General features: G+C 30.8%; 2 protein-coding genes across 2 annotated transcripts in view; both read right to left on the reverse strand.

Moving 5' to 3' along the window:
* The window catches only part of LOC129963038 (uncharacterized), a 43,724-nt gene extending 33,272 nt beyond the window's left edge, over window positions 1-10,452 (reverse strand). The window contains exons 1-4 of the mRNA XM_056077053.1: window positions 10,317-10,452; window positions 5,984-6,042; window positions 4,560-4,998; window positions 830-1,047 (exon numbers count right to left, since the gene is read on the reverse strand). Of these exons, the coding sequence (XP_055933028.1) occupies window positions 830-1,047; window positions 4,560-4,998; window positions 5,984-6,017 (691 nt within the window). The 5' untranslated portion in view covers window positions 6,018-6,042; window positions 10,317-10,452. The remainder of the gene's footprint in view (window positions 1-829; window positions 1,048-4,559; window positions 4,999-5,983; window positions 6,043-10,316) is intronic.
* Window positions 10,453-16,591: 6,139 nt separating this feature from the next.
* Window positions 16,592-18,320, reverse strand: part of LOC129965908 (cytochrome P450 3A21-like) — a 41,190-nt gene continuing 39,461 nt past the window's right edge. The window contains exon 14 of the mRNA XM_056080190.1: window positions 16,592-16,806. Coding sequence (XP_055936165.1) covers window positions 16,711-16,806 — 96 coding nt within the window. The 3' untranslated portion in view covers window positions 16,592-16,710. The remainder of the gene's footprint in view (window positions 16,807-18,320) is intronic.

The following is an 18,320-nucleotide window of genomic DNA, read 5'->3' on the forward strand; positions in this document are numbered from 1 at the left end:
GATTAATGGGGATATAAATGTCCAAAACTACATGAATGAGATAGCTTCTAAACTGCTGTCTACCACATGTGATTTTTCCCAGTTTTTGAAGAATTTATATTTCAATAAAATTAAGCTTCATGTCATTTTACCACCTTATGTAAAAAAAATTGTTTCAGGACAATCATATTTCACTATTGGAATAATCTGGAAGTTTTATCCATTAGAAAGTCTACTGAGCTGGTGAAAATTTCTGACGTAACTCAGCAATAACACCCAATTAATTAAAGCAATAATCCTATCATGATATCACATCATAGCAACTTAGGTATTAAAAGAGCATTTGGTGAACTCCATAGATCGGCATTGAAATCCTACAATTAATGCTATGGTTACCCAGTTGTCATTACCATATGTAAGAATTTCCGCACACGTTATTCTTATGTTTCCTTTATTTTCCATAATAATCACTGTTCCAATATATCTGTCCTAAACATTATTCCATAAAATTTATGAATACATCATCTAGAAAGTGACGTACTACTTTAAGGTATTACGATCTCTAAGTAAAATTGCTGTTATGAATCATTAGATCTCAAAAATGCACTTTTTTCATAAGGTTTCCACAGTTTTAGCCACTATGCATTATGTTTTCGCGTGCACTCTATGGCTGCTGTATAATTAAGAAGAAAAGTTTAAAACAAAATAAAGGCAGACAAATCAAACCCAAAACAGAATGGTGCAAATGTGCTTTGTATGAAAGGTTCCAATCTCCTTTGAAAATAATTTTCTGTCATAAACTCCTTAAGGGAGAAATTATTTCTTGGCGAAGAATCAAACTATTTCTTACCACCCAGAGTTACTGCGTAAAGTCGATTTATTTCGATGGCATTCAAAGATTCTTCACTTTTTCCAGGCAACAGGAGTTTGTATACTTCATTTGCACTCTTCTTGTAAGGACCCGACATTCCCGCGAGAATGCCCAAGAGGACTTTATTCAGGGAGAGGGCGTGCTTCCACTTGGAGTGCAGACTGACGACGCCGAGCTCTCTCGGATGCTTCGCGGTGCTAAAGAGAAAAAATTTAAAAATGAGATCCTCAGGAATTTTGAATCAAAATGACACCTTGTGTTTCTAACTCATAGGAATTCAAAGAGGGAAAAGCTAAAAAATAAATTTAATTTAACGTTTTAAAGTGAAAATTTTACGTCTTGAAAAGGACGGAGGAATGCATTTTTGCAAGTATTGAATTACTTTTAATGGAAATTTAACGTGAAAAACAGTTATTTTTGCAATATTTAGTTATTTAAAAATTCTATATTTTAAGTGAACGAGACAGAATGATAAATAATGCATGAATACGAAAGAAAACTGCTAAAGTTTTAATTAAAAAACAATAAATGGTTGTTCATTTTATTGTTTGACCCTTTTTCCTAAAGAAATGCTTGAGGTAATAAGTGAACAGAGAACTTTCAGTAAACAGTAATCGTTGTTCAGCAAACTTCTAAAGGAGCATAAATACATTGTATAGGGTTGCGTAGATTTGTGGATAGTGAAGAATGTACACCTGATCTTGCATCACCTCTCAAATGAAGAAGTTAAAACACTATTAGCATGATTAAACTATCTTAGAAATTTCTCTCCCACTCTTTCAATATTCCCTTTGGATGCTTCTCATCACCTTCCCTATTTTCCTTTAAAAAGAATACAATATTCTCGATTTCACCGTATCACTTGTAAATACTCTAAAGCCATTGGGTGACTGATTTGGTATTTTAAACTTTTGATGGACATTTTGCATTATTTTTTTTATTCTGTTACTTTGATCATTCAACATCCATATAATCATTTAGGAAATGAAATTATTGCAGCAGAGAGATCCATCCCCAATCTCTGGAAAAGACACAAGCTATATATGTACATGTATTTTGAATTATTTAAATTTATATTGAAATTTTCTGCAGCGTTTTTCACGAATTTTGAAATGAGATACCCATTATCTCTGATGAATCATTGCAATAAGGAGCTTAAAGAAAGTGCATCATTTTTTTTATCTCTTTTCTTCATGCAAATTGCTTTAAATGAGAGTGTACAGAGTGTTATGACATAACTTTTCCTGTTTGGGGCATAAGGAGACAAATTCAGCAAAAGCAGTGCAAAAAATTTGGTGACAGGAGAACGTTGTTTGTAAAAGATCGGGAAATACCATAAACACACGGAAAATGGGCCACACAACAAATTGAATGATATACTCCATTTAACTCATTGACAATAATCTTTGATTTTTTATTCATATTGCTCCCTAAACTTTGTGTAAGTTTTGCAGTATTCTGAACTTAGCTTGCACTAATTCTTTTTTTGTCTTCTGGAATTCTCTCCTCTATTGTTTAAAAAAGAAAGCAGAATTTATTCTGTTCATCAGTTTTAGCTACAGATGCTCTCAAATAAAGAAAATTATTTTATGCCCACGCTACATTTATATTTGCTTGAAATAACTGACCGGAAACTAATGTCATGTAAGTCAGAAAATAATGAAAATGTCAACGAAGTAGGACGTTGTGATGAAAAACGTTTTTCATTTGAACTATTTTAAATTTATTAACACGTATATTTTGGATATCGGATAAATAGTTTCATAAGATGATCTTGTAGATGTTCAAAAAAATATTATATTGGTATGGCCATAATGCCATGTTTGTAATTGCGATTCTTAATGCATATTTGGAGATATGTAATATATACATACGTATTTTTATTAGGATGAGCTTATGTGTATCTATGAATGAAACGTCACTTGTATCTCTCTATATATTAATAAACATTTATTTACTACACTCTATCTATAAATAAAGTATCAGTTGTTGGTATTGCAACTATCAATAAAATTTCATGAGCTGTACTCTTCATATAAATGAAGCGTTACAATCTGGCAATGTACTGATGAATAAACGTAGGTAGTGTAGTTGTAAAAGAAACATAATTTGCAGGTACTACACCTACGAAGTACCTTGTAGATATTGAATACTATATTATCTTTACATTTTCCCGATCGTAGAATAATCATTTTCTAATTGCCTAGCGTTTTGTTACTCGAACTCAAAAATAAACATTTTGTGGTATAGTCATTTTCTCTTAAACATTATTGGAAAATCTCTAAAGTTGTATTTCAAAAATGGATTATTGCGTTTTGACAAGTTTGATGCATGAAAATGGAATCGATTCAGTTCGTTGATAGCTTAAAATAGTGAACCCAAAATCATTGAATGGTAATCGGCTCCCATTTACGTAATCGCATTCATTTATACGTATCATTTCAAAGCATCATGTAAATATCAGCACATCTACTATTAAGTTCTTTTTCTTTATGTTGCTTTAAAGTTTTCGAAATGAAATATATTTTTTCTTACAATAAATATTTAGCAATTTCTTCGGCAATACTTTTTTTTTTTTTGATAACGAAGAACAGAATTTATAACAAATTTAGTAAGAAGAACACGGACATCAAGAAGACTGCTTTTTATGCCCTGGAAAAATATTTTAAAGGCCATTCTTTCTGTTTGTGGATACTTTTTTTAGATTACAGAAATCAGAAAGTCAAAATGGATGAAGTTGTTGAAACATATGAGAAATTCTCATGCATATATAAAATATATTATTGACATCTTATTATTTATGATAATGAAAGGCATTTTTATCTCATTCAGAGAATTAAAATGGATCTTCACCATAAAACTTAACAAGCACACGAAAGTTCAATGAAATGAAATTAAAAGGGGCATATGGTTTATATTGGAGAGGGAATAACCAGAACTGTGTTTAATAAAAAGTAAAATCTAAATTTAATAAAGCTTCTAGATTATTAAGTTTGCGATTTTTTTTTGTTAGACTTTTCGTTTCAAAGAGCTGATGAAGTTTGAAATGCATAAACATGAAAGCATGTTAATGCATTCTAAAATATAGCTAGAAAATTTTTATTTATTATTGGAGAGTGTACAGGTTTATAATTCTATCTGGAAAGAATTTTTATGGCTCTCAAACTTTAGCTTGATTTTTCCATTATGATATATTGCTAATTTTATGAGCTTTTGATGTTCTTTTTTGCTTTAACTTAATAGTTATAAATTTTTGCTTTGTGTAAAATTCAGAAAATGTGCTCTTAAACATTTTACATTTCCATTTTGCATCCATCTTGCATGTTACTGAAGTCATATGGCAATCGTAGTTTCGCCGAAATAGGGGCACTGTGAGTCTGATTTCTACTTAACCAATGCATAAAAGAGTTACTTTGGTATTTTGTATCGGATATTTTGGTATTTTGCCGCTTCGTGGTAATGCCTGGGCTACGGAACCGGAGGGTTTCAGATTCGAGACCCGTTTCCACAGAAGAACCGTCATTTAAGCGGGTCTAGTGCACGTTAAATCCTTAGGACCCAAATGCCCTCCCTTGGTACTGCGGTGTGGAAGTTTCAAGAGGGGGATGCCAGCTCGGGTATCGTCCTAGACATCTTACTGCGATTCAAAAGTACGAAGTCCGTCTCAAAATAGCCCTAGTGTTGCTTTAAAATGATGGAATGAACTTACCCATCTTCTTTCAGCTCTTCGGTTCCCCACGCAGTTGCGTTGATGGTGTGAGAGAGCATAAAATGCAAGGCGCACTGCTCGTCTTCCGTAAAATCTTCTTCTGCAAATTCGTACCCCTTCAATTCAGAAGGTATGTTGAAAAAGAGCTTCTCGAAGTCATTGGCGTATTGTGCTGCAGAACTCCAAGCTCTGAAATCCTCTGTGAGATCATCCACCCTGAAGCTCATTTGAAGCTTCTTTATGAGCTCTACTGCTTGCATTGTAGGGTATTTAGTTTCAATTCTTTCGACCAGGGAGACGAATGTCTCCATCGAACTCGGCAGAGGCAAGTCTTGTCCGTTGATTTTTTGAGGTAGAGTTCCCCTCTCGTAGCACCTTTTCAGGCCATTTCGCGATAAGTCTTTGGCAGTCAAGAATGATGCAGCAGGATGGAAATAGGCTGCAAAATTCAAATAAGGAAATCAGATAAAATTCGGCAAGTTAACCTAGGACATTTATAGCCAATTAATTCAAACAAATAAAAATCCACAAAATCAAGCGAAATGAAATACGTGTAAACATTCACTGCGTTAAGCTACATTTCCTTTGAATACCAGTCTAAAATGAAATTTCCCGCATATTTGGGAGAATTCAGGAAAATAAATGGATCTGTGGAGGAATCGGTACTGTTTATCATTATTTAAATGAATGTATAGAATTCTCAGAACTAAGAAAGAATCTAAAAGTCTAAAATAATGGCTTAAGCTCAGTACTAATAGTGTCAGAAAAATCTTAAAATACTGAAAAACATTTTAAAAATTGGCAGGGTTTTTTTTTTTTTTTTTTTTTGCCGAATATTTAAAGTTTAAAAGTGTTTGCCTTTCTTTTGTTGTGGGACGCACATTTGAAGGAATACAGAGATTTTTGAGAAGTTTTCCCAAAGTGTTGATCTGCTGTTCGTAAAACAGGCTGACAAATGTAATGGAAGATGAGGAAGGAAGACAAGAGATTGACCACCTGTAGTAATAATCTCTTTGATAACCGTCTTTGATAGACATTCTAAAACTATATATAGAAATCATTTTTATTTTTAAAAAATGGAAAAGTTTTCTTCAAAGATTTGTTGGAATGAAATGATGCTGTTCGATTATTTGAAAAGAAATAATTGATAGTGAGTCATTTTTTCTTTACAAATCGCGTTCGGGATTTAAAAAAAAAGATATATGAAGATATTTTAAGTCTTATCTGTCAGTCAGAATGAAAGGTAATTCATTTTCATTTGTCTCATTGATTTCATCTCTGAATTTAAGTATTATCATTTTAATCACAAAAATATACAACACTTTTGGCTTCTGTTTTTTTTTTTTTTTTTTTTAAATACGAACGATTCAATTCGATCTTTTTGAATAAATTCAATTCAAAAACTAAAAAAGAATAAAACTTACCAAAACAGAAAAGAAAAATGATTGCAGTCTTCATGCTTTCAGTTTGTCTTTAAAAGTGTCTAAAAGCAAAAAAGTCATTTTAAAACAGGAAGTTAATTTATTACATTTTATTTAATAACATAAATACTAATCAGCTGGAATTTTATTTTACAAGGAAGGCTGATATAAAGCAAAATACTCATTAATATTTCAACAGAATCCTGATTCTTTAAGAATCCTGTTTATGTCCTTTTCTAATTCTTTTAATTCAATACTTACTTTACTTACAAAAATTCTTCAATCGATAATTACTTACTTGAGGAAAAAAGAATTTAATGAATTAAATATCAACAGACAAACAATAAATAAGCAAATAAAATTATATTTAACAAATTAAAGCCATGCAAATAAATGCAATAAATTTACCCATGTATTGTGTGTGTGTGTGTGTGTGTGTGTGTGTGTTGTGTGTGTGTGTGTGTGTGTGTGTGTGTGTGTGTGTGTGTGTGTGTGTGTGTGTGTGTGTGTGTGTGTGTGTGTGTGTGTGTGTGTGTGTGTGTGTGTGTGTGTGTGTGATCTCTTATCATTTATTAGTTAAGAAAAATTTCATTTTTTTTTTAACTTTAGATTATATCCCAGTCACAAAAGACTTTCGTTTGTAGAAATGATTGTTACCAAAATTATTGAAAACCAAATGGATTAAGAATACTGCAGAGTCTGATGCCTAAAGTTCTTGGAATCCGTCCACCACTATATAGATGCTCTCGTAAATTTTCATTTCTGACGCTTTAAAATAAAATAATTAACCATATATCATAATAACTACATTTTTGCTAATAATATTTGCATCTTATGATTTCTATATTGTTTGCATTTAATTTACCAATTAATTATTATAATTAATATTTGCTCATAATAAACATTTATTGAACTCAAAAAATTTAAATTTGTGTCCTTAACTCTTGAATATAAATATTTAGATTCATTGTATAAAGGAAAACTAATTCTATTTTTCTGAGCAAAATTATTTTGAGTATATTTGTGGAATAAATAATTAATGTCTTTTAAGTAACATTTAGTGTTTTGTTGACGCCTCAAACACTCATTTTTGATTCTAATCACTGGGATATAAAGAAAAAAGATCATAAAAGCATTAAATGTAATATTTGACTTTTAATGGCAGTATAATCAATATGTCTATACCTTTCCTTCGGCGGACCGTTACCGTGAAAAACCAAAGCCTATTTTTTATCTCTTCTATTTTTATCTTTTAGATGTCAAATCATGCGCAAGTAGAACGTGTTTTGAAAAACTATCCAATGAAGTTCTTCAGAAAAAACGGAAGACTGATACCAAATTTGGCTTATTTCGTATCTTGCTCAGATTATTCTATAAATCATACAAATTAAGATAGACATCGATTACTTTATTGAATGAATGAAAAATTAATACATTTTTCAGATATCTAAAATAGTGCTATTTCGAAAATTTTATTGAGAATAATTTGTTTAAAACGTTATTTTAAGAAAAACGCGTGCATTCCGAAATGCAAGCGTATAAATTTAAAATCTCTGATCTTCTTTCATTGGTAAATATTCTAATATAACTGGAAAAATGAAAATGATCTATTGATTCTTATCCAATGTTCTTATCAATGACACATAATTGAATCACACTTTTAGTCATTGAGAGATCCAATTTTAAAATATCACCGATACGAATACGATGAAATCAAAATTTATATTAACCAACAAAATCATTTGTGTATTTTATTAAAAGAATGCGTTTATGATTTAATCTTTATCTAATTTGCCTTCATTTTTTAAGATTTTTAATGTCTTAAATTTTGGAAAACAGTTATTAATTTAATATAAAAAAATTTCGTATGGGATTTGCAAAACAAAACCATAAATCAATTGAAGAAGTATTTAATAACAATGGCATATCTCTTAGTAATTTCCTAAAATAGAAAATTTTAAATTTATGTCATCATGTGAAGTTTAAATAGATAAATGTTCATAATGCCCCAGATTAGAAAATAGCTTTTAAACAGACTAAAGAAGATGAATGTTACTATGCTACATTGTATTTTACTTTCATGTTATAAGGGGCTTCAGAACAAAGAAAATTCCAGATCATATCTTTAAAATAATACAAATTTGAATAAATATTTTTTTTATCAAATTAAACTAATTAGTAATTTAAATTCGTTTTTTATTAAAAAAGCTTTTTGAAAATTTTGCATAATAAAAGCATGTTTCCACAGGAAGCTTTAAGATACATTTTTAAAAAAAAGAGAGAGAATATACTCCATGGATTTACCAATTTATTTTGATATGAGTCACTAAATTATTTCTACTAAATCTACGGAAATAATTCAACAATCCAATATTATAATCGTTTACCAAGATTAAAAAAAAAAAGAGTGAAATAAGAACATAAAACTGATTAAAACTTTTAAATTTGTTCCAAATAATAAAAAAGTTTAATAAACTTAATTTTTTTAAATAACTGAAAATTTTACTTTGAAATTAAAAGAAGGTAGCGAGATTCTAACTCTACATTTTTTAATAAAATTACGAATGTGGATTCACATATTTTCACTAATATTCAAGGAATCGCAGATGACTATTTTGCAATAAAGTAAATTTATCAGTTTGATTTTGGTGTACAAAAAGCTTGCCCGCAATTCAGCATTCAAATATTTAACAAGTAATCCAAAATTACCTAGAATTTAAATAAACAATATTGGAATTGAATTGGTAATTCACAATTTAGACAACCGTGGCAGGGATTCGCTCCACAGACTAACAATTCAATGCTTTATCCACTGAGCCACAGGGCTTGCTGATAAAGGCTATTTCATAGGCATTGTTAAGAAAATATTAAAAAATTTTAAGAAATCAGCAAGATAATTTTAGAGATTAATAAGCTTGAAGAGAAGTAATTCCATTAAATATCTATTGCCAAATTACCAAACATAACTAAATTATGCATTTTGTTGTGTCAGAAATTCATTTCTAAAATATCACTATCTATATAATACAATTTTTAATGACCACAGAAAATAAATTTGATGTCAGTAATGAAGTAAATCCTTGAATTTTCGATCGATATCCAGTCGAAATTTAACAATGTACTTAATTTGAAACTAGGGCCCCGGAACACTTCGATGAACAATGAATACAGCACTTTTCGTTTATTGAATTTATAAATTCTGGGGCAAAACAAATCATACATTCTAATTCTAAGTAATTCCACGGACTATTACCGCAACCTCTAAAATCTAAAGCTTTTTCTGAAAAATATAACAGATTTAAGAATAAATGAACTTAAATTTCAACCCAAATCTAAAAAGACAAATTTTAATTCTTTTTGTTTTATTGTTTGTCTATTTCACAATTTTGTGCTAAATCTATGTTGGCACTTAATATAAAAGCTGATGATAATTTATTCGTGACACAAAGAGAGAAGATGTTAGAAAAATATACTTCTTCCATTTATATAGATATAGAATATAAAATAGTAATCTATCCTACTTCACTCGTAAGACTGGAAAATAAAATCTACCTTCTAGTTTAAAAAATAAAATTGGAGAGTCTGTTCATTTTATGTTTTTATTCATTATAGATGGCTCCTCCAAAAAAAAAAATATTGTTTCGTGCACTTCTCCGTTAAGCTAGCGTAAAGGGAACACAAAAAATAAATGCAATGAACTATGTTAAAGAAAATAGCAAAGTAAATCAAGTGATGTCAGATTAATTAGTTGGCTACAAAATTTGGTTTCAAAATTATCTTATGAACTGTAGAAATAAAATCAAGCAATGTCCAAAAGGCATATAAAAACAGGAACGTAGACCAAATGCTTTTACTATAAATCTTATAAATAAGAAATTTTTAAATAAGAAAATGAAGACTCGCCTTTTTGGATAGAGTTAACTCTAAAGATTAATCCTATTAATTCATTCAATCTGTAAGTGAAAATAATAATAAAACCTTAAATAGTACAATATCTTGAATTGAAAAAATCGAGCATCTTACTCATCCGTTAAGTAATATATTCGCAAAAGCTAAGCACTTTTAATCAGGAGTTTAAGAATACAATCAATAACTGAAGAACATTCATTGAACTCCCACAATTTATCCTTTATATTATGCTTAATTCAATGAAAAAAAAATTATGATTAATTTGAAAAATGGTCCCAGAATGAATTCTGTAAAGTTGCGAAATATTACGCAACTCTATGTTCTAAATTCAAGTTAAATTTTCTAGAAACAAGAACTTTGTTAGGATGCTCATTTTATTAAATGTCCTTATAAAGCTTTAATGCTCATGAAAATGTGCACTACTTACCCAAATGCTAATTTTTAAGAGAATCAATTCTTTTCAGGTTCAAATCCCATCGTTGGAGTACACAGCACACTCGTTCCCAAGTATCTTGCTGAAGCTCATCCGAGAAGACTTTGAACCCCTCTGTTTGTTCTACACCTATTTCACCTGTGCAGAGGTGAACGGTATCTTATCTCGGAATTTTTCGTGTTCCTTCTTTGGTGAGGCTTGTTTTATCTCATGAAAGTCATTTTTATCAGCCTTCTGCCCAGGGTTGCAAGATCGGTATGACTAACTTCTTCAAAAAATAAGATCGAAAAAAATATATATGTTTTAATTGTTGTTTTGAAATACTAACTTTCCATTCAGCCTCCATTAGAAGTGAAATTATTTTCACTTAACCTTTTTGACTTGAAGTGATATGTATGTATTAAATAAAATGGCAGAAGTATAGGAGCATTTAAAACAATTTAAAAATGGCTTTCACTTTCTAGAGAGCTACGATAGGAAGGAAAATACAATAAGTAAAGAAACTGAAAGTTTCGTTTGGGTACGTAATCATTGATTTATGCGGCTTACCTCGATCACATCAGTGAGAGAATCTATTTCATTATCCTGTGAAGCATTGTCAAAGCATTTCTTCAGCTTCTTCATCATTGAATTCGGAGACGGAGTTTACGGCATATCCATTGAAAATGAAGAGATAAAAATTAATTAAAAATACAGACAAGTATATGTAGAATGAATCGCGGCTGTCAAGCTCGCGTCCACGGCTGCAAATAGGCTCCACGGTGACTATTATAAAATGGAAAAACGCACGGATATAGACCATCTGACTAAGGGAAGTAAATATACATTGAAACAAAATGCTTATCTTCCTTTCTGCATTGTGTTTCAAATTTTGTTTATCCATCGTTATTTACAAGAAGGTTGTAATGGTTTGTAATGGACGTAATTGTTTGAACAACCCTGTAGTTAAATGATTTAAATTGAAAGGGCGACTTCCTTACGAAACTTTAGATTGCTTTACTTTTAAAAAATTCTTTCCTTCATTTTGAAGATGAGCAGAAATAGTTCACACAAAAAGTAAATAAATAAATGATTTAGTTAAAAAGAATTTTATTGTAATATATTGCCAATTCCGTTTCCCTTATTTTTAATCAACATTTCTTTATTTCTATTATAATTGTTGCTGTTGAAAAAAATTCCTTTCCAAAATAAAATTGCCAGAGAAAAAAAATTATGAGCAATTTTTTTTATGAACAATTTTGTTTGAATAGAAAATTTTATGTTAGTGATGTGTATATATAAAAATTTCTGTCATTTAAAAGCGTACAATCCATTTCAACAATAATATTAAACTTAAAACATTTGTATAAAATAAAAGCAGAAAAAAGGCCTTAGTGACGTGTTGATAAAAATTATATCTTCATGTATATGCAAATAAGGATTTCCATGGTTGAATTATAAAAAAAAATAACTGCTTTCCCTAATTTGGCCATAAATATGCCAATATGACAACCCTGTTTCAGCCGACCACTTGCACTTTTATTGGATTATATCACTATAAAATGTGCGAATGGGCACCGCAAAATACACACAGGCACAATAACAACGCCGAACACAATAGAAAGTGAACAGAAAATATTAACTAAAAAAAGAAAATATTAACTTATTAAATTCTAAAGGCGGAAATATCAATGATCTGACAGTCAAGAGAATATCAAATTCCAGAAGTTTCAAATCATTTAAAACATAATTTATGTTCTGAAAAGAACTTAATTATTATTAATTATTACAGCAAAAAAAATCCCCATTGTTAAAACAAAATCAGGCATTTTTTAAAATCAAAAAAAACTATAGGCTTTGGGTTTCTTTGTAAAATAATATACATAAATTAGAAATAAATCGGTTATATCCACCCATTCTGCTGGCAATTTGAATCATTTTATGGGATTGCAGAAGTTATCGCGTGCAAGTTGACTGTCATATGTTGTTAAAGTGTACCATTTAGAAGAATTATTTTAAAATACTTAACTATTTCCTAAATAGCTAAGTATAATAACGTTTAAACAAAGTTATTTATTCCACGTATTAATTATATGTCAAATCAATTTATATATGAATGAGTGGAGGATATCTGGATTGGAAAATAAAATAATCTTTCCTTTCATCGTAAATAAATACAATCTCTTTCACTTCACATTGCCCTTCTCTTTCGTAAGGGTTTCCTTAGAAATATGTTTCAATGAATCCAAAATCCAACTCAGAAATGAGACTAAAAAACTAATAATTAAAGATGGGCAGAAGAGATGGAATTATTCCATCAAGAGGTGAACAACCTATCAACATTTTAAAAACGTTTCTGTTGACCGAATGGAGGGTGATTTTTATCTTAACCAAGTATACACTGGCCATGGTGTCTTTTCTTTGCATCAAAGTCGTTTCTTTGACCTAAGTTCGACTTGGCCCCGAAGAAGGATCTATAAATCACGATCAAAGCCTGTGCACTATGGCGAGAATACAGACCCAGATGGCCAAGAAACTGGATGCCTTTTGAAATTGAAGAACTCATAAAAATTCCAGCCATTAAATCTTTTATAAGGGACATTGTGTCAAAGCTTTTGTCTTTAGCTCTCTCCGAATGTAAAAAGTTAACGCTCATTTAATGTATTTTAGGCATTTTTTTTGTTTCAAACTTACTATGTAATATAAAATGCAATTTTTTTTTCCTGTTCTTTTTCTGTACCAATATGCGTTTTCTTTATTGTCTGCATGGGTCCAATGTCGTCAAGTGTAGTTTGTTCCTTCGTGCTAGGTGGGGTCGCTCTTCGGCTGCCCCATCCAATTTCCCGCATGACCCGCACAGTATTTCCCTCGTCACATTTTTCTTTTTCTTAATTCTATTATTTCAAAGGTTCATCGCTCACGACAATTTAGTATTTTAAATGCTCATCTGCCCACCCATCATTGGACCCTCTTTCGATTGTCCCAATCAGCAGTCTGCCCAGCATATGAATAGCATCGATATAATATAGGCATCCAGCTTTGATTCATGACATCTCATCACCCCAAATGATAGAATTATATTAAATTATATTTGTAAAATAAACATCAAGCGTTCTGGTTTGTTGACTCTACTAGCAGAGTAGCAGAATCCACCAGCGAATGAAACAGGCTGCTGTATCAAGGTTTTACTCTCAAATCGAAGTAGGAGGGGCAGAAGTATGAGTTTTTAATTGAAATAAAATGTGACGTAATAAGTACAGTAGTTGGGGATAGGTAGAGTAGATTTTTTTTCCATAGTGGGTGAACAGAATAGTATCTTTGAAACTTCTTTCGAAAATGGAAGTAGCATGGGATCGGCGAATATTGTTACCTTCTATAAGGAACACGAGATTCAATTCAAATAACCATTCAAGCGGTATCTAAGAGTCAAAAGTTTTCATATGAAATAAACATTGGCGGAATAAGCTAGTGATTGAGATGGGGGGACCTGTTCGTTGATTTGACTCAATTATTTTAAATGTACAAAAATATTTCACATCTTGACAGTAGTATATGCACCGAATTCTCTGTTATTTTTTTAAAAAGTAATTCGTTACTTTTTTTATAAAAAAGTATGTTTCTTAATTCGTACTCTTCAAATTCTTAAATATTAAAATAATTTCAACCAAGCATAAAAAACACTTTTTTTTTTTATTGCAATTCGGAAATCTTCTCAAACTAGGCTTGTTTAAGAAAAAAAATAGACTTAAGTTATAGAAACAATTCTTTCACTTTTGACCAAATTGACTCCTCTGTCATCACAGTTCCTCATGGTATGCTTTAATATAAAATGATAGGGTCTTCATTTCATAAAAGTTGGATATCAGCTCATTAAAAATGATTAGGAAAACAGTACAATTCTGACATTCATTCAGAATAGAATAAAAAACTAAAAGAAATACTTCCTCTTTTTTATTTTCTCGTATAAGCAATACAGAGAAAGTATAAGAATTGTCAAAAAATTCGAAGTGGAGAGTGTCAAGAATCCACACGTTTTAGACTTCCCTGAATTCGAAAAACACATTTTTGGAAAATGTCCGACTGTCCATAAGCGGCAAAAATATTTCATAAAATGTTTGATCTAAACGTATGAAATTTGGCATACGGTCTTAATACCAAATTTGTATATTTCAATCAATTTTGAACAAACTCCGCTCAGAAGAAATCTGTCTGTCCGGTTGCTGGAATATAATTTAATACGATAACTCCGAAACGAAGAGACCATAGAAGAACAAATATACATACATAACCATTTAGTCGATCAACATTTTTTTCTTATGATGCCTTCTAAGGATCAGCTTATTTGTGATACCGAAATCATATTTGTTGAAATATTTTAATTCAAATTTGATTGCATTTTCATTTCTCATCATTTCATTTAAAAATGCTGTCATATTTATTAAGGAGGTTAGATCACGATTTCAGTACTTGGATATAATTTTTTTATTCATTAGCTAACAGTAAAGTGAATTTCTAAATAATTTAATGATGAAGGGGATAAAAAAAGAAGATTTAAAAATCAGAAATTTCATCAATTAGTCTTATTTTAGGAGTAAGTTTACAGAAACTCTCTCGATATCGGTTTTAGTGCCTATTTCTACCTTTTTTGAATTCTGATCTGCCCTTTTAATAGCCCGATACATCCTTTCTTTTTAATAAGAGGGGGTTTTTCTCAACTTCTTCAGTTCAAGCCTAGATCGAGAAGCTCATTTTATCGATATCTTCTAAATTGTGCTAAATAGTTACATCTTTGTCACCTACTCATTTGCATTGTTTGTAAATATAGCAGTGCTACTAGATGCTACGGAGCGATCTTTGCATATCGGATGTCTTAATGGCATTATTTTCATCTTTCTCTCAACGTGACTGTTTTTCTACCTAAGTTGATGACGATAAATACTGTAGAAAAACGAAATCCTTAATTCCATTTTATTTCCTATAACTAGTGACTAAAACGGATAAGCCTAACTTCTTTCTCTCTTTCTTTCCAGAAGTCTTCACGATATAATATTTAAAACAAAGCTGAAATAATTCATTGACACTCCTCTGTTTGGAATATCGATAACCATACCAGGTATATGTGTGTTTTGTTGTTGTTTTTCGCTCCGATATTGAAACCTAGAACTGCATAAGGAAGGGAAGGATACATAGTGGAGCTAAAACTTCATCCAAATTTAGTGGAATCTGTCTTTGAGTACTAAAGTGGATTATAAACTAAAAAAAAAAAAAAAAAAAAGGAAACGGCCGCATCCAAAATAACCACAGAACTCAACCAGTATCTGCATTTTCAACAAATATGGTTAGTAAGGACACACACAAATAAAATATAATGCTAGAGTCGCGATTCAGAAGCTATTTTTGCTTGTTGTGGATCAAAACATCATCTCATAGCATTAAGATATTATACATGGATGCAATGAATCATCGTTTGGAATGCCTCCATCGACAGGACATGTCTACTTGAGATGAACGCCTTCATAAGCGAATAATCAAGATTGCCTCCATCCAATCGGATGGCAACAAGTTTAAGGATTATGACAGCAGTTCTGTTATGATTTGGGCAGAGATCTTTTTCTTGGGCTCTATCAACACTCTAGAAAACTCCTGAAAGCATGCGGACATTTGAGCCAAGTGGCATCTTATTGAGCAGACTGGATATACAACTTTCAAGGAATCTGAACTGTCGAGCCCTTCCCGCTGTTAGACCTAGCAAGGTACAGAGCGTGAATATGAAATATGACATCTCTCTTAATCCTTCTTAACCATTATTTCTTGTAATTTTCGGAATTTACCACTAGTCTTGATTTTAAATCATAAATGACCTGTCATTAATTAAAAAATATTTGAAATCCCATTGAGTTGTATATTTGTATTAAATTTGTCAGTTTATTTGCTCAAATCTATAAAGAGACAACTTACATACCCACCCACATTTTTCTTTATTATTAGTGGAGATATTTAATCTCCGTGGAAAACCAGAACTTGATTATAATACATATTAATCAGCAGGATGCAAAGTTTTAAATATGACCAGATGCAGAAATGTGTACTCAAATGCTGAATTTTTTTTTATTCAGTTATTATTCGCGATGGCTGCTCCTTTAGAAACACCTAGCCTTCAAGTGCCAGGAGATTTCGTCTGAATAATGTAATAAAAACTTTAAAATATAGCGATTTTGTGTATTATATTTTAAAAAAAGTTAATTACTCCATAAATTCAGTGTAAAATATAACTATAAAAGAAAATCGAATTTGGAAAGGAATGTTTTATTTTATTTCATAAAGCAATTTTATACAAAATTCATTTTTGATAAAATTAGCTATGAAATTCATTTCATGGCTTCTGAAAAAGCATTTGAGAGAATGAAGGTTATTTCAAAGAAATTTTATCAGTTCTTTCTTCGAATTTGAGGATGATATCCTTGGGAATCAAAAGTCCAGGACCAAGACAGAATTCTAAAGGAACCTACAAAAAATAATGGAAAAAACTCAAGTTAAAATATTTATATTATTTTCATAAAATGCTTTGTGTTGCAAGTAAAAATTCAGATAAAAGTTTGTATAGATTCAAATTATTGCTACAGAAAATCCTCGTGTAACTAATAAGAGAGATCTATCTATATTTCCTCACAACTCATTCATTTTCATAGACTGTGTAGTCTGTTTGAATCGATGCGATTTATGGTATTCTTTACAAACAATTCCGGAACAATCAGGAGAAGCGTGAATATAAACTGTCATGTCTCTCTCACCATTCCTCAGCAGCTCTGTTGGACATGCGCGAGGTCTCTGGAATGAGTTTTGTTACTTTCTCATTCAGAGACCAGCTGGCAGATTAATTTACACTTTCTACGTATTCTAAAAAAAAGTGTATCGTTGCACTTTGCAAATTATTAATATGGAATAATCAATTTGGATTTTTTTTAAATCAATACGTGAATTTCGTAATCTCTAAAACTTGGTGAAATGGCCCATCCTCAGGTCATTGTCGCTCAAAGTGCGGTGTAGTCGAAAGTAATTTAACTTTTAATCAGGAGAAGAATTTACTCAAAAGAAAAGAAGAAAGAGAGAGAGAAAAAAAGAAACAGAACCTTGATTATCCGATTTTCTTTTTGGTGAGAGATTGTGAAAATAACAAGCTGATTTTCGACTCACATTGATTATAAATAACTTACAAAATCACAATATCTTTTTAGCATTGGGTAGAGGGCGAAAGGAAAATTTGCGAGCAGTGGGATACTGGGATACGACCCAGAAGTTCCAAATTTATGCCATAGAATACGTAACCACTGCGCCAGTAGTTGCTCCGGAGGGGGGGGGGGGAGATGAAACATTTAGAGTATATAAATATGCCCGAATTTTCCAAATATGATTTTTTTTTCCAGAATTTCCTGGGAAAAGCGTATCACAAATGACACCAATTAAAGTCCTAGGCACGGTCTACAGCCATGAAAACAAATCGAATCGATTAGTGATAGTATAGTTGCTGGGAAAAAAGGAGCCACCCATCTTTATTCGGATAACGTTCAAGATATAAGCATAAAAAAAGGTAACAAAAAAATTAACATATTCTTAAATGAATTTAATCCTTCTCTTTGAATTAAAAATGTCGTAAGGAGCATTTTATGTATGTAAGAACATACAAAGCCCCTTATAAAAGCCCCGTTATTGCATTTAGAAGTTATTCATAAGATTTTTATAAATAACTTAAAAATTCCCAATAGCAACACCCATTTTTCTCATCCAATTTTCAAAACCACATCAAAAGTTCTTTCCGGAAAACCAATTTCATAGACCAAGGTCAATTTTTTCGAAATGATGAACTAACCAAATTTTGAACTCCCAATGTTAAAATAAAATTTTAGACTTTTCTATAACTTAAAAAAATAAGATATTTATTGACCTAAACTCTTTTGTTATGAAAATATAAAGTGCTCTATACATTTTTCACGGATATTTATCATTAAAAAGTAATTTTTA

This window comes from Argiope bruennichi, chromosome 1, assembly GCF_947563725.1.
Source record: "Argiope bruennichi chromosome 1, qqArgBrue1.1, whole genome shotgun sequence".
Classification (NCBI taxonomy): Eukaryota; Metazoa; Arthropoda; class Arachnida; order Araneae; family Araneidae; genus Argiope; species Argiope bruennichi.